This window comes from Bufo bufo, chromosome 3, assembly GCF_905171765.1.
Source record: "Bufo bufo chromosome 3, aBufBuf1.1, whole genome shotgun sequence".
Classification (NCBI taxonomy): Eukaryota; Metazoa; Chordata; class Amphibia; order Anura; family Bufonidae; genus Bufo; species Bufo bufo.
This window is the reverse complement of record NC_053391.1, coordinates 630,299,107-630,324,084: the sequence shown is the minus strand read 5'-3', so window position 1 is coordinate 630,324,084 and position 24,978 is coordinate 630,299,107. Positions and strand designations below refer to the sequence as shown.

Here is a 24,978-nt window from a genome sequence, read left to right as displayed (position 1 = left end):
CTGCTAATGTCAGCTGAGTGCAATCATACATGTCCTACCTTTGTCTGTGGCTTATTTCTTGTAAGGCGTCACACTACAAATTATCGCTGATGCCGGCAGTCTTCTCTTCCGGGTGTAGTGTGACGTAATTGGCACAGGCGCACTGAGGAAGGAGCTGGCAAACGCACGTCCTTCACTCAGTACGCCTGCGCCGATCGAGGAACATTACGGCGTAGGCATTCAGCAGCAGACGGGGCCAGCAAGAGGAGGAGAGCGCTCACTGGCCCTGTCTATCAAGAGGAGATGGGACGTGTCTAGAAGCGGCAGATGCGTTGGCTACCGGCAAGTACACGCCCAACTTGCTGATAGTGAAGAAATTTGCATATGATAAAAGTATGATTTTTACAAGAAATAAGCCACACACAAAGGTACGTAGGACATGTATGATTGCACTCAGCTGACCTCAGCAAATAGCTAATGTCGGCTAATGAAAATTGCACCATGGGGGGTGACAGAAGCCCTTTAAGTGTTGTGTTTGTTCTCCAAGCCTGAACTGGTAGGTTGCTTTGACCTTCTATTCAACCTGCTCCTTCAGCTTCTGATCCAGGCTGAAAAATACTTTTAACCTTGAGTACTTTATGTAGTGTTTTTTTCTCAGCAATAGAATACACAATTTATATAAACCGTCAGCATTAAAAACATACCCCCACCACTGACGCTTGAGTGTTTTCTCAATTTCGGAGACAAAGACAAACAAGTTGGGCAACATGTATCTGATTGAATGTCATTCAGCTATTCATTGGTCTCATCGATTTTGCTGGGATATACTGCTGGAAGAGAAGGTTTGATAACTTGCTCCTTCAGGGTGTGTTCACACAGCAAAATCAGTACCAGATTACTAGCTGAAAACAGGTGGCTATAGAGAAGTATTAGAAGACGATTTTGAAGTGGTTTTCCCAGCGTATTTCTTATCCAACCCTTGGTTGGGAATTGAGGTGGAATTCAGAAGTGTTTTTGGTGGTGGAAATGCAGCTGACAATGCTTTAGTCGTATGTATAATGTGTAATATACTTTAGTTGTATGTAATGGAGTTTTTTTTTTTATGTATTCAGGACACTGTGGGAAAACATTTGCTATTTTGGAGCGGTTTATGAAATCGAATCTTTTACGTGCACGGTGGCTTGTGGTGGTGGATGACGATACACTGATCAGGTATGTTTTCATGTAGCAGGGTATAGTGCAAAACTAAATATTTGTATTGAATTGTGTTCTGTTTGCAATGAAAAATGAACCAATGCTGTGTTACAAATACAAGTATTGGCCCCCACGCCTCTGTAAAACAATCCCACTTTAGCCTATCCTTAAAGGAGTTTGTCTGACAATTTGTAATATGGTTTAAAATAAAAAAATATATACTCACCATTCACGTGCTGGGACAGGGGACATGATTGGCTGCAGTGGTCGCAAAACATCCCAGCACGTCACCACCGTACAGGATAACAACCAGCGGCGCAGAGAAATGGGGAAGTATAAAGTTTTTTTAAGCCATTATAGAACTTTTCTGAGGTGAAGTATCTCAGACAACACCTTTGATGCGGTATTCCAGGATACTTGATCTATGGGGGTCACATATCCCGGACCCTCCCACCAATCAACTTTTTCAGAGTAGTGTCAATGCCAGAACTACACAGCTCTGTCCATTTTATAGGGGATGGACCTGGTAACCACAGTGCTACTCCCTTTCACTTCAAGGGAGCAGCACTGCAGTTACCAGCTGCTTCCACGGTGGACAGAAACAGCTGATCAGTGGAGGGTTGGACTCAACAGATTAGATATTGATGGCCTATCCTGAGCAATAGAGTAAAGCAAATAATGAAATAACACTGAAAAGAACATAGCCTTACTACGGCATCCTTCAAACAGCTTTTTTTGTAGCATTCTTTTTGCTATTAGATGATTTTTAGGTTGCGTTTTTTAATCATGTTTTTTACATGTTTTTTTTGGGGGGGGGCTTTTGTAATTTCAGTTGTGACACTTTCGAAAAACGCCATACAAGTATGCATTAATGTAAAAACAGTTTTTTTGTTTTCTTATAGTCTGAAGCAGGGCTAGGCCCCTGTGACTGCATCCTAATAGACTCTGCCTTAAGGCTTGAAAAGGCAGGTGCCCCCTGGATTAGTGGTGCCAGGGCTCTCTCACTCCCATCACTACCTGTAGCAAGCACTAGCTCAACGGTGGGTAATAAGTGAAATGGGAGTAGTGAGCGGCACCGTTAATGCCATGGTCAATAGTGGCCTCAGTATCTATGAGGTATGAGAATTATACTGTCACCCCTATCTGCCCACTGGTGCACATGGTGGCCATGGCAGCCAGACACCTACGGAAGCCTTTTAGTCTCTAATAGGCTTCTGTCAGTGTAATACTTTAAAGGGGTTGTCCAAGTTATTTTTATTGATGACCTATCCTCAGCGCCGCAGAGAAAGGGGTACTTGATCTATGGGGGTCATAGATCACATTCTCCTCTGTGGTGCATACTGGCCGCGGATACTTAGGTGCACCATTGCTACCGTGTTGGTTGGTTGTCGAAGTCGGGCGAATGTGTGTCAGCTCATATCCTCTGCCGTCCATGTGTACTGGCAGTAGTGGCTTGGGTTGTGAACAGTGTCTGTTTCTAGTTTTTGTCTGGTACCTGTGGGCTATCTGCATTCTAATAGGATTTTGTAGCTGCCTTTGTCTGCGGGGTTAATTCCCCAATCTGAACTTGTGTCTGTCTAAGTCTACTTTCACACCTGCGTTAGGTGCGGATCCGTCTGGTATCTGCACAGACGGATCCGCACCTATAATGCAAACGCTTGTATCCGTTCAGAACGGATCCGTTTGCATTACCATGAACAAAAAATATTTTTTATTTTTTTTGTTCATGATAATGCAAACGGATCCGTTTTGACTTATACTGAAAGTCAATGGGAGGCGGATCCGTTTTCAATTGCACCAGATTGTGTCAGTGAAAACGGATCCGCCCCCATTGACTTACATTGTGTGCCAGGACGGATCCGTTTGGCTCCGCATCGTCAGGCGGACATCAAAACGCTGCAAGCAGCGTTTTGGTGTCCGCCTCCAGAGCGGAATGAAGGCTGAACGGAGGCAAACTGATGCATTCTGAACGGATCCTTATCCATTCAGAATGGATTGGGGCTAAACTGATCCGTTTTGGGCCGCTTGTGAGAGCCTTGAAACGGATCTCACAGGCGGACCCAGAAACGCCAGTGTGAAAGTAGCCTTAGGCCTCTTTCACACGGGCGCTGCAGGAAAATGTGCGGGTGCGTTGCGGGAACACGCGCGATTTTTCCGCGTGAGTGCAAAACATTGTAATGCGTTTTGCACTCGCGTGAGAAAAATCGGCATGTTTGGTACCCAAACCCGAACTTCTTCACAGAAGTTTGGGCTTGGAATCGGTGTTCTGTGGATTGTATTATTTTCCCTTATAACATGGTTATAAGGGAAAATAATAGCATTCTGAATACAGAATGCATAGTAAAATAGCGCTGGAGGGGTTAAAAAATAAAATTAAAAATTAAACTCACCTTAATCCACTTGATCGCGGAGCCGGCATCTCCTTCTGTCTTCATCTTAGCTGTGTGGAGGAACAGGACCTGTGGTGACATCACTCCGGTCATCACATGATCTTTTACCATGGTGATGGATCATGTGATGGACCATGTGATGACTGGAGTGACATCACCACAGGTCCTGTTGCTCCACACAGCTAAGATGAAGACAGAAGGAGATGCCGGCTCCGCGATCAAGTGGATTAAGGTGAGTTTAATTATTTTTTATTTTTTTTAACCCCTCCAGCCCTATTTTACTATGCATTCTGTATTCAGAATGCTATTATTTTCCCTTAAATCCATGTTATAAGGGAAAATAATACAATCTACAGCACACCGATCCCAAGCCCGAACTTCTGTGAAGAAGTTCGGGTTTGGGTACCAAACATGCCAATTTTTCTCACGCGAGTGCAAAACGCATTACAATGTTTTGCACTCGTGCTGAAAAATCGTGCATGTTCCCGCAACGCACCCGCACATTTTCCCGCAACGCCCGTGTGAAAGAGGCCTTACTCTTTCTGAACAGTGTCCTATGGTTGTATGTCTGTTTGGATTCCTGTTCTGTTAGTCTCTGCCTGTGATCCATGTTTTGCGATAAGCCTGGACATAACAGCTGCCAAGTGTATCGGGACCCTCCCAGGAGGTAGTGGTCCCCTGCAGCAAAGACCAGATCCCTGTATAGGTTTTAAAAGGTTAAGACCAGTGGAGAAACTGAATAATGCCCTTCGGGTTTGGCCCAAAGTCTAACTGGTGACTTGGCACAGTGATTCCTTATGATGGATTCGCCTGATCCATAATACAGTCATAGATGACAACATGGACAATCTGTGTTTTGCACAGATCTCAGACATTTCTATTTCTTTTTTAGATTTGTGGCTTACTGTAGATAGTAACACTTGTACTGTGTATAGAAAACCGATACTGGGTAATTCATTGTTACATGCCTCAAGTTGACACCCTCAATGTATTTTGAGTAATCTACCTTGACCCCTGCCAGGAGAGTATATACAGATAGAACTGAGTTTGACATGGAGGCAAGTGAGCAAGGGCGTTCTCTTGTCTAAGTTAAGTATTGATCTTTTAATCAAGAGAGCATTTACAGATGTCAATTTTCTGGTAGGGGATAAGATTGTTTAAGTACGAATTATAGTGTTCCTTACAAGAAAGTGAAAGGAATTGTAAAAAGTATTTACCTAAGTTATAAAGATAGGGAGATCCAAACTATCCCGTAGAACGGAGTACGTTTTGTTGATAAAAGACCTTTTACGTTAGGCATTATTGTTTCCCCAAGATTTTAAAAAATTTGGTTGCATTCTACAGTTACTAATAAATGCGGCTCAGTTTTTTGTGGTGGTATCTGCAGGTTTATTGTGTTTACTAAGCAGGTTGCATCTTCAGTTATGGGTACAACACGTTATTTAGTCATTAATAAACTGTTCTACCAACCAACCATGTAGTATATGTCATACGATGTAGCATTTGCAGTATGCGGGTGGTCCCATGAGGTTTATGAGAAGAATAGGTGGACATGTTGCACATCTTGTTAGTCCTGGTACATGTAATATATCCTTAGACTCAAAACATTTTATTACTAAACATGGTGGAAACTTAGAGGCTATACAACTCATGGGCCTGGAGAGAGTCAATAAACCTCCCAGAGGTGGTAATTGGGAACATAAATTATGTAACATAGTACATAAGTTCGGCCTGTCATCCTGCAAGTTGATCCAGAGGAAGGCAAAAAAAAAAAAAAAACCCTGTGAGGTAGAAGCCAATTTTCCCCACTTTAGGGGAATAAAAAATTCCTTCCCGACTCCAATCAGGCAATCAGAATAACTCCCTGGATCAATGACCCCTCTCTAGTAGCTATGTGCCAGAGAAAGATTGTGGATGTTAAACTTGGACATCTTACATTTTGGTGCACTCCGTTTTGTTCAGTTTTGTCCCTATTGACAATGGATGAGGACAAAACTGAAGCGATTTCTTCCGCTATTGAGATCCTATGATGGATCTCAATAGCGGAATTGAAAACGCTAATGTGAAAGTTGCCTTAACCGTGTGTTATTCTAATTAACAACTTGTCTTGTAGTTCATGTGGTTTTAAATGTGTTTCACCACAGTTAGACAAGTGCTAGGATTAAGAACAAGTCACGCTCTGTTTGAAATGCGTAAGCATCTTTTACTGCTACATTTTAAGCTGTTTTTATAGAGGTGACAATAAAGATTATCAGTTTTTATGAAGTGCTAGAGAAAATTTCACATCTTGGATTATCGCTTATGTGCCTGTCTCCGATTCAGGATTGTTTCCCCTTACACCGCCAGCACTGTTTGAAGCATATGGGCTGAGATGGTGAGAATCTAGTTTGCTTTTCTCTGAAGTGCTTGTTGACGTACTTGGTACTGCCATAATTATGCCAAACTAGTATGAATTTGTTTTCCTAATGTTTTGTTGCCTAAAACTTGAGTGCGGCCTATAGTTTTAGGGCCTGGTAAATGGTTGTTCAGTCTTTCATGACCAAAATCGGAATAACTCTCATCACCTATGGGTGGAGTTATGTAAACAGCCTAGTCGCAGTGATGGCTAACCTCTGACACTCCAGCTGTGGTGAAACTACGACTCCCAGCATGCTCCCTTTATTTCTATGGAGTTCTGAGAACAGCCAAGCAAGTGTACATCTTGGGAGTTGTAGTTTTACCACAGCTGGAGTGCCGAAGGTTAGCCATCACAGACCTAGTGACTGTGGAACCTTCTGGCCGCCTCTTACAAAGGTTATTCCGAAATCATCCATGAAAGACTAAGATAGGAATAACCCTTTAATATGATTTCATAACCTGTACTCCAGATAACCTAAAAATAAGACTTTTTTTAAAAAACTTTTTTGCTTTTTTACACAACTCACTCCACTTTTGATAAGTTGATGAGAAAGTGAGCTTGGTTAGCTGTGTAAATAGGGGGCAGGTCAGATTTATCACCTTCACTGTTAAAAAACGCTCAAACTCACTCCAGTTTTTTAGACAAAAGTGTTACGTTTAAAGGTGCAAAAAACATGCAACATTTGATGCAAAATACAGCAACGCTGACTAAGGCAAAACTGACTTTAGCTATAACCCTCATGATTCATTTTTCTAAATTTTTCATTTAGCTAGGTGAGAATCGAGAATCCAGCAGAACATTTCTGTTGATTGCTTATCAAAACAGTCTGTACAAGGCTTTTAGCTTATAATAATGGGTAAATATAGCAGAGCTGAGTATCATTGAACCGTTTAAATTGTGGATTATGATAGCATTCTTGTGTAAGATAACTTGATGAGTTGTGAATTTTTTTTTTACATTTCTACTATCACATCTGGACTATGTCTAATGAGGGTTATATGCAGTATAGAGAATAGTGATAACTTTCATGAATCAGTCACATTTTCGGATCTCTGAACCAGTTATAAACCAGTTTTGGTTTGAATCCCTAGTGGATTCTAAAATGGAACGTTTGAGTAACTTTCTTTTCTACACTGAACAGTAGTGCTGATTGGGCGCTCCGCTCCCCCCGGACACACACAGACTCTTAGACTCGGGAATAGTCTGCTCCTGTGCAGATTCCCCTTAGAGAACAGGCAGAATGTTTATAGTGTGATTTTCCTGATCATACAACTGTACAGCCATACAGCTGAACATGGCCCTGTCTTTCCCCTCTCTGAATACAGTCAGGACAGCGCTGGACCCCAGGTGTAAAAGATTAACCATTCCATTGCTCTAGACCACCAGGGATTACTGGCATTACTGGCACAGATTTTTACCTTTAAAGGAGTATACCAGGTCTTCGTCCTGAGGCTCCTTTCACACAGTCAGTGTTTGGTCAGTTTTTTGATCTGTGATAGGTAAAACCAGGAGTGGGTCCTACACAGAGATGAGGTATAATGAATAGATTTGTACTTCTTCTGTCATTTTGACCCATATCTGGTTTTGGCTTCCAATTGCTGATGAAAATCACAGACTAAGGGTCCATTCACACGTCCGTTGTTTCTTTCCTGATCTGTTCCGTGTTTTGGGGAACAGATCTGGACCCATTCATTTTCAATGGGTCCTGAAAAAAAATCAGACATTGAGCTGTCCGATTTTTTTCAGGACCCATTGAAAATGAATGGGTCCAGATCTGTTCCGCAAAAAACGGAACAGATCAGGAAAGAAACAACGGACGTGTGAATGTAGCCTAAAACATTGACATGTGGATCAAGCCTAAGGCTAAGTCATCAATATCTAATTGATGGATGTCCAACACCCATCACCCCACTGCAGTGCAGGGATTACTGGCATTAACCCCTTCTCTGACCAAGATGACCGTATATTTCTGCCTTTAAAGGGTTATACTGGGTCTTTTGACAGTGTTTGGTCAATAATAGTAATGTAAAACCAGGAGTGGATTCTACACAGAGATGAGTTATAATGCAAAGATTTGCACTTTTTTGTATTTTTGACCCACATCTAGTTTTGGCTCCCAACCACTGATGAAGATCACTGACCAAAAAGCTGATATGTGGATCAGGTCTACGGCTAACTCATCAATATCAAATTGGTGGGGGTCCAACTGCCAGCACCACCACTGATGAAGTGTTGGGAGCTGTCTGCTTCCGGCTCCATAACGTTTGTTAGTTACAGTGGTTTCAGCTCCTTCTACTGATCGTGGGAGCCAAAACCACTTGCAGGTCAAAAAGAAAGAAAGTGCAAATCTTTCCATTGTACCTATCCTAAGATTACGTTGCTTTGAATAATAAAAAAAAAAGACTAAAGAAAATCAAAAAGTTATCTGTACCCCACAATCATACCAATGAAATGTCATAGTTACATAGTTAATACGATTTAAAAAAAGACATAAGTCCATCAAGTTCAACCAAGAGATAGGTGGGGACGCGAATCCCACTAATAAACAAGCCCTCACCTTTCATCATTGATAGAAAAATCTATGACTCCAAGGATATGGGGACAAACAATAACATTTAAGTGTTTGTATTGTGCAAAAGTAGTGAAACATAAAAGTATGTAGATTTGGTATGACCGTAATTAAAATGAAAAAAAAAAGTTGTCAAAAACCCCAAACCCAAAAATGAAATGCCACAATTTTTTTACCTTTTTTTTTTTCATGGCGCGCTACATTTTATTACTAGAATGTTTACTTTAAAAGCCTTTTATGATCTTTTGTACCAGGATTTATTTGAGTAACCCGAAGATTCTTTGCTCATTGCAATGAATAATAGGAAGCAAACATCATACTGATATCTCCATTGACCCATGCATTTTCAGACCACAAGAATCCTATAATATGTTGTGAAAGCTAAATTTATCTGCATGGATGAGGAATAATAAAGAAATTGCGGCTAATTAAATGACAAATGTACTGCTCGATAATGAGAAGTCTGCAAAGACCTTTCCGGGACCTTTCCAATGCTGTGTTTTTCAGTTCAAATAGCTCATAATTTGAGAAATTACAATTACTCTAATATTATACATTCAGTTGATGCTCTTAGCAAGAGGTCAGTGAGTAAGGAAGATCATAGTGTGCAGCTCTCTGATGGCAGGAGATACAGAAATCAGGCAGTGTATTTACCGTATCTTTCCTGTGGAGGGAACAAAGGACATCCTGAAGGATAGGTTAGTTTTATTAGAATAAATGTTCGGTTACCAGTCACTTAATAGATTTCTATTTTATTTATTGGGTAAAGCAGGAGAGATTTCTAAAAACGTAATAAGGAACCATCTTTTTTGCCTACAGCAACCAATCACAGCATATGTTTAATTTTTCAAGTGGACTGCAATAAATTAAATCTCTTCTGTGATTGGCTGCTAGCTACCAAATGTATGTCGCCAAGGGGTTGTCTATTTTTAAATGCTTTTTAAGGGGATTCTGAGTTAATTTATTGTGACCCCCATTCAGGACTTTCAACTGTTTGCCAGAACGGTGGGTGGCATCTATAGTAACTGTGTAATACTTTAGTTCTCCTGTAATGACGATGAACACTCAGGTCTCTATTACACTACCTGATATTTGGGCAGTGCAAGCGGCGATGGATGATAAACACAAACACGTAGCTGCTCCCTTCAGTTCAGTCTAGGGATTATTGGCAGCACATCCCTGACACAGGGAGATGTGGTGCCCAATAATCATCCATCTTTTATCCTGATGAACGATGCCAATATGACGACAAACAAGCGCTCTTTATAAGCTGATTGACGGCACAATTATATGGGCCAGAAATGAGAGTTCCTTTGAATGACTGCTTTCAATAATTGGCCCAAAAATTATTCGGTGTACTTACTGTACTGTCAGGTAAGGGTACTTTCACACTAGCGTTAGTGTGATCCGGCAGGCAGTTCCGTCGTCGGAGCTGCCTGCCGGATCCGCCAATCAGTGTGACAACTGACAGCATTTGTAGACGGGTACGGGTGCAGATCAGTCTACAAATGCATTGCAAGAACGGATCCGTCTTTCCGCTTGTCATGCGTATGGGCGGATCCGTCTTGTAGTCCTTTTCACAGTTTTCCCAGTCTGCACATGCGCAGACCGGAAGGACGGATCCGTCCTTCAGTTGTTTTTCAATGCCGGATCCGGCACTAATGCAAGTCAATAGGAATTAATGCCGGATCCGGCATTCCGGCAACTGATCAGGCATTTTGGACGGACATAATACAGCAGCATGCTGCGGTATTATGTCCGTCCAAAACGCGTGACAGTGACTAGGCTGTTTACATAACTCCACCCATAGGTGATGAGAGTTATTCCGATTTTGGTCATGAAAGACTGAACAACCATTTACCAGGCCCTAAAACTATAGGTCGCACTCAAGTTTTAGGCAACAAAACATTAGGAAAACAAATTCATACTAGTTTGGCATAATTATGGCAGTGCCAAGTACGTCAACAAGCACTTCAGAGAAAAGCAAACTAGATTCTCACCATCTCAGCCCATATGCTTCAAACAGTGCTGGCGGTGTAAGGGGAAACAATCCTGAATCGGAGACAGGCACATAAGCGATAATCCAAGATGTGAAATTTTCTCTAGCACTCCATAAAAACTGATAATCTTTATTGTCACCTCTATAAAACAGCTTAAAATGTAGCAGTAAAAGATGCTTACGCATTTCAAACAGAGCGTGACTTGTTCTTAATCCTAGCACTTGTCTAACTGTGGTGAAACGCATTTAAAACCACATGAACTACAACACAAGTTGTTAATTAGAATAACACACGGTTAAGGCAACTTTCACATTAGCGTTTTCAATTCCGCTATTGAGATCCATCATAGGTTCTCAATAGTGGAAGAAAACGCTACAGTTTTGTCCCCATTCATTGTCAATAGGGACAAAACTGAACTGAACAAAATGGAATGCACCAAAATGCATTTCGTTCCATTTGGTTGCGCTCCCATCGCGGACAGAATAACGCTGCAAGCAGCGTTTTTCTGTCTGCAATGTGGTGCGAAGCAAGACGGATCAGTCCTGACACACAATGTAAGTCAATGGGGATGGATCCATTTTCTCTGACACAATAGAAAACGGATCCGGCATGGCTATAGAAGACATAATACAAGCGGATCCCTTCATGACTGACATGACCTTTAGCATAAAAAAATAAATTATATATATGTGTGATAATTATTCTAAACACAAAACCATATATATAAACAATATAATACATACATATACAGTTAAAAAAAATCTATTTTCATATTCATCCCAGAGGGAAATCGTATGTCCAAGTTTAACATCCACAATCTTTCTCTGGCACATAATTTATGTTCCCATGTTCTCTCCAGGCCCATGAGTTGTATAGCCTCTAAGTTTCCAGCATGTTTAGTAATAAAATGTTTTAAGGCTAAGTATATATTACATGTACCAGGACTAACAAGATGTGCAACATGTCCACCTATTCTTCTCATAAACCTCATGGGACCACCCACATACTGTCAGTGACAGTGACTGAACAGAATGCATGGGGATATGCTTGATCAGTTCTTTTCCGGCATAGAGCCCTTTTGACGGAACTCTATGCCGGAAAAGAATAACGCAAGTGTGAAAGTACCCTAAAGCGGGGTTTACACAGCACAATGTTCAGGCTGATTATTGCTCGTTCCCAATAATCTGACCGTATAAAGGTGCAGCAAAATAATCTGAGGTGTGGATACCTCAATCATCATTCCCGGGCCACAGATTGTGCTATCTAAACAGGACTCTGCTGCCCAGGAACAATAATTTTGTATGGGGATGTACTGTGGAGGTGATCGCTGTATGTAAGTGCTTGCTTCACCTCCACTTAATGAGCTGCCGATTGTCGTGAAGCAACGCTTTCTTCCCGACAATTGTTTGTGTCAGTTGGACATGATCAGATCTCCATATTAACAGCTTATCCTAAAGATAGCCATGTTGGTCTGTTGGTGACTGATATGCAGTAGGGTTCCCATTTAAGAATGAGTGAACTAGTTCGTAACAAACTGGGATTTGTTGCAAACTGCAAAATTTCAGGTGGCAGATGAAACCAAACCTTTTCAGGTTTGTTTCGCACAAATCCAGCCAAACGCTACACAGTGCCATTTTACTGCATTTATCGGCTGGAAGAAAAAAGATGACCGTAAGAGGAAATGGGAGAGGGAGGTTGCCTTGATTGACTCCCTGGCCGACAGACAGCCTGGATGAGTCAATCAGTGCAGGGAGGTTCTCTTGCAGAACGTCATTCTGTGTTGGGCTGTAAATGAGGGTGGATGGGTCTTAAAGGGGTTGTCCGAGTTATTTTTTTATTCTTTCTATGTTTCTAACTAGGCAAATGTAACAGCTTTCCAATTCACTCACTTTATCTCCGGTGGCTGGTTTCTCAGATTTCACTGAGGGTCACATGACCTGTGATGTCAGCTTCTCTCCCTGCTCTGATAATGTTCCTTCACAAGCCTGAGAGATCTGTACAGGAGACTGTGCTGGCCACGCCCCCTGCACTGCTGGCTGCTGCTTATTGCTCTCTCCCCGGATTCTTAACCCTTTCAGCTGCACAGACTCAGGGCTGAAGTGTTAACTGTGTAGCTTCAGGCAGTGAGGAGACAAATGCTGGGCACAGGAGCTGAAAGAGAAGTTCTGCAGAGCATTGCCGGTAGGGGGAAGATCCTGTGTGTTTTAGAACTGTCATTGTACAGCTGGGACTTGTAGTTCTATACATACAACATGCTGCTGAGTCTCCCAGCAGGCAGACATGTCAATCAGGGCAGCTCTTGTATTCACTCCCTTAGCAGTGTCATTATACAGCTGGGACTTGTAGTCCTACACATACAACATGCTGCTGAGTCTCCCAGGAGGCAGACATGTCACTCAGGGCAGTACTTGTATTCACTCCCTTAGCAATGTCAATATACAGCTGGGACTTGTAGTCCTACACATACAACATGCTGCAGAGTCTCCCAGCAGGCAGACATGTCACTCAGGGCAGCACTTGTATTCACTCCCTTATCAGTGTCATTATACAGCTGGGACTTGTAGTCCTACACATACAACATGCTGCTGAGTCTCCCATCAGGCAGACATGTCACTCAGGGCAATACTTGTATTCACTCCCTTAGCAATGTCATTATACAGCTGGGACTTGTAGTCCTACACATACAACATGCTGCAGAGTCTCCCAGCAGGCAGACATGTCACTCAGGGCAGCTCTTGTGTTCACTCCCTTGGCAGGGCAGGGGGAGGGGCAGAGATTGTTTTTATTGCATGTAAACAAAGGGCCAGAAGAGAACCAGGGAAATGAGGAAATAGATATTTTTTTTGCCTAAAACTTGCTTAGCTTAGTTATATATCGCTGACCATCAGATTTACAGTGCTATATCTTTTTTTTTTCATAACTCTGACAACCCCTTTGATCTGCCAGAGAAACAATTTTAGGGGCAGTCAAAAATGATAATCAATCTTCTATTCTACTGCTAGAGACAGGATATAATTTGAAAGAGGAAGACTTGTGTACAGCAGGGACAGACAGGGAAAACTGTCATCCAGGTAGTAAGAAGTGAAGAGAGTGCCTCCCAGCACAGCTGCAGTTGCTACAAACCTAAAAAGCACCTACCTGTAAGATTATTTAATTTTTTCCTTTTTTAACAGAAATAATTTAATTTTATTTTTATTTTTTTTGGGTGGGGGCATATAGAATAAGAGCAATACTGTACAACACCTGTTTTACCATCTAGACAATAGATGTAGCATTTGAAATATCAGTAAAAACACCTGAAATACTAGTCCAAACTCCATGTCAGGGCATCTCCACACAGTTCAAACATTTTTGGGTTGAAATTTTTAAAACCAGCATATACTTGTGTTCCAATATGCAAGATAGCAGACAAAAATATCTGTGAATGATGATGTGAAATATCAGGCATAAAGCCATGTTGTTTCATTTTAACACTGTTCAAATTACATTTTTTTAGGTTGAAGTTTTAAAAACCAGCATATGCGTGTCTTACAATATGTAGGGTAGCGGACAAAAATATCTATGAGTGATAATGTGAAATATTAAACATACGGCCGTGTTGTTTCATCTCCACACACTTCATATTTAATTTTTGTGGGTTGAACTTTTGAAAAGCAGCATATACTTGTCTTACGATTAGCAGGGTAGCAGACGGTTAACATCAGTGGTTGTGGCAAGCACAGCCCTATGAAGTGCCTTTTGCGCTGTGGCATTAGAAGAATTTTGATATCTCTGACTTTTAGTCTAACCAGACTGTCTATTAGGCCTCATGCACATGGCCGTTGTTTGGGTCCGCATCCGAGCCGCCATTTTGGCGGCTTGGATGCTGACCCATTCACTTCAAGGGGGCCGCAAAAGATGCGGACAGCACTCCGTGTGCTATCCGCATCCGTTGCTCCGTTCCGTGGCCCCACAAAAAAAATAGAACATGTCCTATTCTTGTCCGTTTGGCGGCTTCCGTTTTTTGCGGATCCGCGGTTTGCGGACTGCAAAAAACGGCACGGTCGTGTGCATGTAGCCTTATTCTGTAATTCCTCTAGCGCCGTTCTATGGAAACAGTAGGTTTAAGGAGCACACCAAATGATTGAAATAACTTCTTTATTAACTTCAACTTTTCTTTATATAACACTGCCGCCTCCGCAGCAGATAGTCCATGTACAAAACATGTGTTGAAAAGATATCACAAAATGACTCTATGCATAAGATGGTGGTTTAACTGTTCAATCTTGTCATTCAACATAAAATGGTAGATATATTTCTCTCTTGAGTATCTGTAACATAGTACATAAGGCCGAAAAAAGACATTTGTCCATCCAGTTTGGCCTGTCATCCTGCAAGTTGATCCAGAGGAAGGCAAAAAAAACAACCCTGTGAGGTAGAAGCCAATTTTCCTCACTTTAGGGGAATAAAAAATACCTTCCCGACTCCAATCAGGCAATCAGAATAACTCCCTGGATCAACGACCCCTCTCTAGTAGCTATAGCCTGTAATATTATTACACTCCAGAAATACATCCAGGCCCCTCTTGAATTCCTTTATTGAACTCACCATCACCACCTCCTCAGGCAGAGAGTTCCATAGTCTCACTGCTCTTACCGTAAGGAATCCTCTTCTATGTTTGTGTACAAACCTTCTTTCCTCCAGACGCAGAGGATGTCCCCTCATCACAGTCACAGTCCTGGGGATAAATAGATGATGGGAGAGATCTCTGTACTGACCCCTGATATATTTATACATAGTAATTAGATCTCCCCTCTGTCGTCTTTTTTCTAAAGTGAATAACCCTAATTTTGGTAATCTTTCAGGGTACTGTAGTTGTCCTATTCCAGTTATTACTTTAGTTGCCCTCCTCGGGACCCTCTCCAGCTCTGCTATGTCTGCCTTGTTCACAGGAGCCCAGAACTGTACACAGTACTCAATGTGTGGTCTGACTAATGATTTGTAAAGTGGTAGGACTATGTTCTCATCACGGGCATCTTTGCCCGTTTTGATGCAACCCATTATCTTATTGGCCCTGAGGTACCCCACTAGTGACAGTGACCCAATCTGAGTGTGTACCACTAATAACCACCCTCTGTTTTCTATCACTGAGCCAGTTACTTACCCACTTACAGACGTTTTCTCCCAGTCCGAGCATTCTTATTTTATATACTAATCTTTTATGTGGTACAGTGTCAAATGCTTCGGAGAAGTCCAGATATACGACATCCATTGATTCGCCGCTGTCAAGTCTAGAACTTACCTCCTCATAGAAACTGATTAAATTAGTTTGACATGACCGATCCCTCATGAAGCCATGCTGATATGGCGTTATTTGCTTATTTCCGTTGAGATGCTCTAACATAGCATCTCTCAGAATACCTTCAAACAGTTTACCCACAACAGATGTTAAACTTACCGGCCTATAGTTTTCCAGTAGGGCTGCACGATATGGGAATTTTGTGCGATTGCGATTAGGGCCCTAAAAATTGCGATAACGATATGCGATGCAATATTTTAAGGGAATTGTGCTAGAGGTCTATTTGCTTGGATTTTCAAGGCAAAAGCACACAGAAATTCCTGATAATGCTGAAATGTAGTTATGCTTAACTCAAGAACTGAAATGCACAGTGTTTTTCAAAATAAAACATCTTTTACTAAATTAAATAACATATTTTACTAAATTAAATAACTTGCCATTTTCTTAATAGCACTGCACAGAACAGATAAACAGAATAAATAGAAGAACATTTGTTCATTAAAATAACGACTTGCCTCCAGCCCCTCCTCCCTCCCTGCACTGTAACTGATGTATCGCCGCCCGCGCTGTGCACAAGTTAGCGGAAATTGATTATTTTAATTTTTTTTTCTTACAAGGTCTCATATTCCACTAACTTGTGACAAAAAATAAAATCTCACATGAACTCACCATACCCCTCACGGAATCCAAATGCGCAAAAATTTTTAGACATTTATATTCCAGACTTCTTCTCACGCTTTAGGGCCCCTAAAATGCCAGGGCAGTATAAATACCCCACAAGTGACCCCATTTTGGAAAGAAGACACCCCAAGGTATTTCGTAAGGGGCATGGCGAGTTCATGTAAAATTTAATTTTTTGTCACAAGTTAGTGGAATATGAGACTTTGTAAGAGAAAAAGAGAAAAGAAAAAAAAACATTTTCCGCTAACTTGTGCAAAAAAAAAATATTCTAGAAACTCGCCATGCCCCTCAAGGAATACCTTGGGGTGTCTTCTTTCCAAATGGGGTCACTTGTGGGGTATTTATACTGCCCTGGTATTTTAGGGGCCCTAAAGCGTGAGAAGTAGTTTGGAATCCAAATGCGTAAAAAATGCCCTGTGAAATCCAAAAAGTACTCATTGGAATTTGGGCCCCTTTGCGCACCTAGGCTGCAAAAAAGTGTCACACATGTGGTATCGCCGTACTCAGGAGAAGTAGGGCGAGGTGTTTTGGGGTGTATTTTTACATATACCCATGCTGTGTGTGTGAGAAATATCTCTGTAAGTGACAGCTTTTAAAAAATTTTTATACATAGTTGTCAATTTACAGAGATATTTCTCTCACCCAGCATGGGTATATGTAAAAATTCACCCCAAAACACATTGTCCTACTTCTCCTGAGTACGGCGATACCACATGTGTGACACTTTTTTGCAGCCTAGGTGCGTAAAGGGGCCGAAAGTCCAACGAGTACCTTTAGGCTTTACGGGGTTGCTCACAATTTAGCCCCGCCCAAAATGCCAGAACAGTAAACACACCCCACAAATGACCCCATTTCGGAAAGTAGACACCCCAAGGTATTCGCTGAGGGGCATATTGAGTCCATGAAAGATTGAACTTTTTGTCACAAGTTAGCGGAAAGGGAGACTTTGTGAGAAAAAACTAAAAAAATTTATTTCCGCTAACTTGTGCCCCAAAACAAAACTTCTATGAACACGCCATGCCCCTCACAGAATACCTTGGGGTGTCATCTTTCCAAAATGGGGTCACATGTGGGGTATTTATACTGCCCTGGCATTTTAGGGGCCCTAAAGCGTGAGAAGAAGTCTGGAATCCAAATGCCTAAAAATGCCCTCCTAAAAGGTACTCATTGGAATTTGGGCCCCTTTGCGCACCTAGGTTCCAAAAAAGTGTCACACATGTGGTTACGCCGTACTCAGGAGAAGTAGGGCAATGTGTTTTGGCGGGTATTTTTACATATACCCATACTGTGTGTGAGAAATATCTCTGTAAAATGACAACTTTGTATAAAAAAAATGGGAAAAGTTGTCTTTTACAGAGATATTTATCTCACCCAGCATGGGTATATGTAAAAATACACCCCAAAACACATTGCCCTACTTCTTCTGAGTACGGCAATATCACATGTGTGACACTTTTTTTTGCAGCCTAGGTGCTCAAAAGGGCCCAAATTCCAATGAGTATCTTTAGAATTTCACAGGGCATTTTTTACACATTTGGATTACAAACTACTTCTCACGCTTTAGGGCCCCTAAAATGCCAGGGCAGTATAAATACCACACAAGTGACCCCATTTTGGAAAGAAGACACCCCAAGGTATTCCGTGAGGGGTATGGTGAGTTCATGTAAAATTTTATTTTTTGTCACAAGCTAGTGGAATATGAGACTTTGTAAAAAAAAATAATAATTATAAATCATTTTCCGCTAACTTGTGACAAAAAATAAAAACTACCATGAACTCACTATGCCTATCAGCGAATACCTTAGGGTGTCTACTTTCCGAAATGGGGTCATTTTTGGGGTGTTTCTACTATCTGGGCATTGTAGAACCTCAGGAAACATGACAGGTGCTCAGAAAGTCAAAGTGCGTAAATTCACATTTTTGCACCATAGTTTGTAAACGCTATAACTTTTACCCAAACCAATAAATATACACTTATATATACAGTGGCGGAAATAATTATTTGACCCCTCACTGATTTTGTAAGTTTGTCCAATGACAAAGAAATGAAAAGTCTCAGAACAGTATCATTTCAATGGTAGGTTTATTGTAACAGTGGCAGATAGCACATCAAAAGGAAAATCGAAAAAATAACTTTAAATAAAAGATAGCAACTGATTTGCATTTCATTGAGTGAAATAAGTATTTGAACCCCTACCAACCATTAAGAGTTCTGGCTCCCACAGAGTGGTTAGACACTTCTACTCAATTAGTCACCCTCATTAAGGACACCTGTCTTAACTAGTCACCTGTATAAAAGACACCTGTCCACAGAATCAATCAATCAAGCAGACTCCAAACTCTCCAACATGGGAAAGACCAAAGAGCTGTCCAAGGATGTCAGAGACAAAATTGTAGACCTGCACAAGGCTGGAATGGGCTACAAAACCATTAGCAAGAAGCTGGGAGAGAAGGTGACAACTGTTGGTGCGATTGTTCGAAAATGGAAGGAGCACAAAATGACCATCAATCGACCTCGCTCTGGGGCTCCACGCAAGATCTCACCTCGTGGGGTGTCAATGGTTCTGAGAAAGGTGAAAAAGCATCCTAGAACTACACGGGAGGAGTTAGTTAATGACCTCAAATTAGCAGGGACCACAGTCACCAAGAAAACCATTGGAAACACATTACACCGCAATGGATTAAAATCCTGCAGGGCTCGCAAGGTCCCCCTGCTCAGGAAGGCACATGTACAGGCCCGTCTGAAGTTTGCCAATGAACACCTGAATGATTCAGAGAGTGACTGGGAGAAGGTGCTGTGGTCTGATGAGACCAAAATAGAGCTCTTTGGCATTAACTCAACTCGCTGTGTTTGGAGGAAGAAAAATGCTGCCTATGACCCCCAAAACACCGTCCCCACCGTCAAGCATGGGGGTGGAAACATTTTGCTTTGGGGGTGTTTTTCTGCTAAGGGCACAGGACAACTTATTCGCATAAACGGGAAAATGGACGGAGCCATGTATCGTGAAATCCTGAGCGACAACCTCCTTCCCTCTGCCAGGAAACTGAAAATGGGTCGTGGATGGGTGTTCCAGCACGACAATGACCCAAAACATACAGCAAAGGCAACAAAGGAGTGGCTCAAGAAGAAGCACATTAAGGTCATGGAGTGGCCTAGTCAGTCTCCGGACCTTAATCCAATCGAAAACCTATGGAGGGAGCTCAAGCTCAGAGTTGCACAGAGACAGCCTCGAAACCTTAGGGATTTAGAGATGATCTGCAAAGAGGAGTGGACCAACATTCCTCCTAAAATGTGCGCAAACTTGGTCATCAATTACAAGAAACGTTTGACCTCTGTGCTTGCAAACAAGGGTTTTTCCACCAAGTATTAAGTCTTTTTTTGTTAGAGGGTTCAAATACTTATTTCACTCAATGAAATGCAAATCAGTTGCTATCTTTTATTTAAAGTTATTTTTTCGATTTTCCTTTTGATGTGCTATCTGCCACTGTTACAATAAACCTACCATTGAAATGATACTGTTCTGAGACTTTTCATTTCTTTGTCATTGGACAAACTTACAAAATCAGTGAGGGGTCAAATAATTATTTCCGCCACTGTATAGATAAACAGGGCACTCAAGGAAAGCTGTGACCATATATTGAAACAATGATGGGCTTTAATAATAATATAATGGATAAAACAATTATGAATAATATAATTGATAAAACAATTAAGAATGCAGTGGAATAAATTGCAGGTAAAAAGTAATCGACAGATGGAAATATTCGACAGATAAAAAATATTCGACAGATAAAAATATATTCGGTTGACCAACTAAAATTCGATAGTCCAATATAATTTATCTTTGATCCAGTAGTTGTGAATAGCCAAAAGACTTAATGTCGATAAATCTATTCGATTTGGTTTTATCGAGACTACAGTCTTGTGCTTAAAGGTTATTCAATTTGTCGCGGCGGCGTCCCGCCTGGGCAACGTAGGTAGCGGTGACTCGCTACTGAATAGCTTGCAAGCAAATGTAGTCCATTACCTTTCTATCGACCAAATATTCGTCCGAAATAATCACAAGAGCCTTCAAGTGTACTCACTCCCAGGATATGCCTTTAGATGTTTGTAGCAATATTCAGTCAGGAGATTAAAGCCGGCTCTTTGTTCGGTTGTGGTCGTTGTTAATAAGGTAAGTCCTTCAGTACAAAGATGGGGTGTAGCACCAGACGCGTTTCGGGGTCCAACCCCTTCCTCAGTGGTATGCTTCACCCCATACAAAACCCCTCTTTTATACTGAATGTTCAATGCTTAAACTGACCTCAATTGGATCGTCATATCCTGCTTGTCAATTTACTCAGGTGTTCTTCATTAAATCACAATCACAGAGTGAAATGCCTTAGAGGAAAACTAAAAAGTGATTTTGCTGTCTTTTTGCAATTCATCATATTTCTGCAATTTCATCCAATTGTATATTACACATTCCTGCATTCATTACTGCAAAAAACGCATCTAGGCACCCTGCGTTTTTGGTGCGGTATCTATGCGTTTTTTGCGTTTTCACTTAAACAAAGGCGTAAATTGCCCATCTTAACACACTAACAATAGTTAAAACAATAAGAACAATAAGAAATACCACTAAAAGTCTTGGTTACGACATTAAGGGGGAAATATGTGACAGATTAATTATCCAACCAAAGTGACTAGCAGTGAATGAGTTAAAATGCACAAATATGCTAAAACTAACAAATTAAATGAATGTTGATAAAAATGTGTATGTTAATACGAGGGTTGTGTTATTAACATACACATTTTTATCAATATTCATTTAATTTGTTAGTTACCTTATTAACAACGACCACAACCGAACAAAGAGCCGGCTTTAATCTCCTGACTGAATATTGCTACAAACATCCAAAGGCATATCCTGGGAGTGAGTACACTTGAAGGCTCTTGTGATTATTTCGGACGAATATTTGGTCGATAGAAAGGTAATGGACTACATTTGCTTGCAAGCTATTCAGTAGCGAGTCACCGCTACCTACGTTGCCCAGGCGGGACGCCGCCGCGACAAATTGAATAACCTTTAAGCACAAGACTGTAGTCTCGATAAAACCAAATCGAATAGATTTATCGACATTAAGTCTTTTGGCTATTCACAACTACTGGATCAAAGATAAATTATATTGGACTATCGAATTTTAGTTGGTCAACCGAATATATTTTTATCTGTCGAATATTTTTTATCTGTCGAATATTTCCATCTGTCGATTACTTTTTACCTGCAATTTATTCCACTGCATTCTTAATTGTTTTATCAATTATATTATTCATAATTGTTTTATCCATTATATTATTATTAAAGCCCATCATTGTTTCAATATATGGTCACAGCTTTCCTTGAGTGCCCTGTTTATCTATATATATCCTTGTTACTTATATTGAGTGAGCGGTCTCAATATACAGGAGCACCTGGTGTCATTTAGGTGTTCCTAGTGCGACATCTTATCTATTTATTGCAATAAATATACACTTATTGCCTTTTTTTTTTTTATCAAAGATATGTAGAACAATAAATTTAGAGAAAAATTTATATAGAAATGTAGTTTTCTTTGAAAAATTTTACAACAGAAAGTAAAAAATGTAATTTTTTGGCATAAATTTCGGTCAATTTTGATTAATATCAAAAAAAGTAAAAATGTCAGCAGCAATGAAATACCACCAAATGAAAGCTCTATTAGTGAGAAGAAAAGGAGGTAAAATTCATTTGGGTGGTAAGTTGTATGACCGAGCAATAAACGGTGAAAGTAGTGTAGTGCAGAATTGTAAAAAGTGGTCTGGTCATTAAGGGGGTTTAAGCTAGGGGAGCTGAGGTGGTTAAGGAGCCGATGGCATGCTTTCAGCCTTGCTGGAAGATACCTAGCCATCATTATTTCTCCCAAAAAGCCATCCCTACCTTGTATTCTCACTTGGTGGAGAACGTGGGAGGATCCCTGCGATTCTCGCTGTGAGGAAAGGTTCACGCCACGGTGAACCCCTAGAGCGGCTGTTATGGGCAGGGACAGTATACACGTGTAATCTAAACTAAATGCGTTAAGCAAACACCTTCAATTGCTTTTCAATGGCTTTTGTCTCAAGATAACGTAATGAGTTAATAAATTTGAGTTAAGAGCTTGAGTGCTAACCCTGCTACATCTGTATGTCTTTCACGGCCTACTGGGTCAGTGTTTTTGCAGAAGCGGCAAGGCAGCATCCCGGAAACAAGGCCAGGTCCTTTTAACTCCCCTGTGATTATGTCGAACTAACTCCCACATCAACTATCAAATCCGAAACCTCTTCCATGGATGCGCTTCCTTCCCCAACAGCAGCAGGGCACTGCCTGCTTCCCCTCCACCTCCTTTCTATCACGTGTCATGTCAAGCGTTGCCACTCCATGTTGAAGCTGATCAGCCTTGGCTAGAGTAGCCACACAGACGAGCAGTTGCTAAAGTACATCAAGAAGTAAACATCCCGCTGGCTGTCACCCCTCCGACTCCAACTGGGCATGTTGATCAGCAACAGTGGCCACAACATCGTGGCCGTCGTGAACCTGAGAGATAACACATGCTCCCTAACTGGTGTACGTCATCAACCTAGTCATGCAACGTTTTAAATAAGAACACTGACTTGCGCAAAGTTGTTGTCACTGTCCAAGAGGACTGTACTGGCAGTACGTGGCAAGGAACGCTCTCTTGGACTGCTACCACACCGCTTAATCCATGCCGTTCCAACTTGCTGGAATTCAACTTTGCACATTCTCGAGCAACTATACAAGCAGCGGAAAGCCATGAACAATTTTGTCATGTACCAGACCACCTCAGCAGCAGGGAGCAGCTTTGAGATGCCTGTCAGGTGCTGAAGCTCTTTAAAGAAGCCACAAAGTTTGTTAGCAGGGACAACTGCAGCATGAATGATGTCACCCCCTCATATTTATTTTAGAACAGCAGAAGAAGAACAGCTAATGCATCTTGCTGTCCGCCCTATAGCTGTTGGGTACCCAAAAGTAGAAACTACCATGGAGGAGGAGGTGGATGAGAATGAAGTGCTGCCTTTTCAAGAGGAGGAGGAAGAGTAGCTAGAGGACGATGATAGCAGTGGCACAGGCCAGGACACCCATTTGTGTCAGCGGAGGGCGGAGCTGGAAAGAACTGGCTCCTCATGAACGGTAGCCAGAATGGCGACCTGCGTCCTGGCTTGCTTATACACTGACAGGCCTATCATTGACATCATGCATCTGATGATTACTGGATAGCCATGCTATTATACCCGCTCTATCAAAGCAAAATGGGGAAATGGTTCCCTCCCTCTGAAAGGGAAAATAAATTATGTTATTGCCAGTAAACGCAGTGTACACAGCTTGCCACAGGTCTTGGTGAGCAGATGCCTGCTGCAAGCGTGTCTGAAAGGGAGGCCCCTTCCCCGAAGAGTCACAACACCACATGCAGCCAGTACAGTACAGTGGTCCCTCAAGTTACAATATTAATTTGTTCCAGGACTACCATTGTAACTTAAGTAATTGGTTCCAAAGCCCAAAAATTCCATCCAAGATCAAAGAAAATGAGGATTTAACACAAATAAGCAGCTAACTAAGACAGATAAACCAAATCCTTACATATAACAGTCAGGAATAGCTGCCAACTAGCAACTAATACAGATATTTTACTAGAGAAGTCGTTGTATCTGAGTTTGGAACATTGTATGTTGAGTCTGGTTTCAAGTTACGATGGGTCAGAAAAGACCATTGTATGTTGAAAATATTGTATCCTGAGGCCATTGTATCCTGAGAGATCGCTGTACAGACAGCCGATAGCTCCCACCTCAACAACCAGATTCAGGCCTACCTGCACTCTAGTCGATCTCTGGTGCATAACCTGTTCCCTGACCCCATGGATTTCTGGGCAGGCAGACTGGAACAGTGGCCCAAATTGGCACTTTCTTCTTTTTTGCCCACACTGCTACCCTTTCCACACTGCACTGCTGCTGCTGCTCCCAATTGAAAGGGAGAATTTTACTAGGCTTGTTTTCTAGCCACTTTTTCAGTTAACACCTGTGTGTGTCGTATGGGCAGGCATTCTGACCCTGTTAAGGCATACTGTACTTTTTGGATGCTTGGTCCAACAACAAGCCACTTATTTTTTTTCAATTATGTTGGCTCTGTGTGTCTTTATACACGCGCTTTGTTCACGCCGTCAAACATACGTTTACCTATAGCTATGTATGTCAGTGTCACTCATTGACATGATTTACTATTGCTGTCATTGTGTTTGAGAGCTTAGGGAGGTGGGATAGAAAAAGCAAAAATTCATTTAAAAAAAATAATGAAAAGAGATAAAAGGTTTTCCTATAAATCCTAAATCCTAGGAAACTAGAGGGTCTTTCAATTTCCAGGGCAATTAGAGCCACACAAAAAGTTTTGGGTTCAAACTAAAATTTTAGAAAAATTTGGTGAATCTAGAAACTCAACCAG

General features: G+C 41.4%; 1 protein-coding gene across 1 annotated transcript in view; it reads left to right on the top strand.

Annotated features, from left to right (window-relative positions):
- Positions 1-24,978, top strand: part of B3GLCT (beta 3-glucosyltransferase) — a 587,625-nt gene that overhangs the window by 540,324 nt on the left and 22,323 nt on the right. The window contains exon 12 of the mRNA XM_040426156.1: positions 1,092-1,191. Coding sequence (XP_040282090.1) covers positions 1,092-1,191 — 100 coding nt within the window. The remainder of the gene's footprint in view (positions 1-1,091; positions 1,192-24,978) is intronic.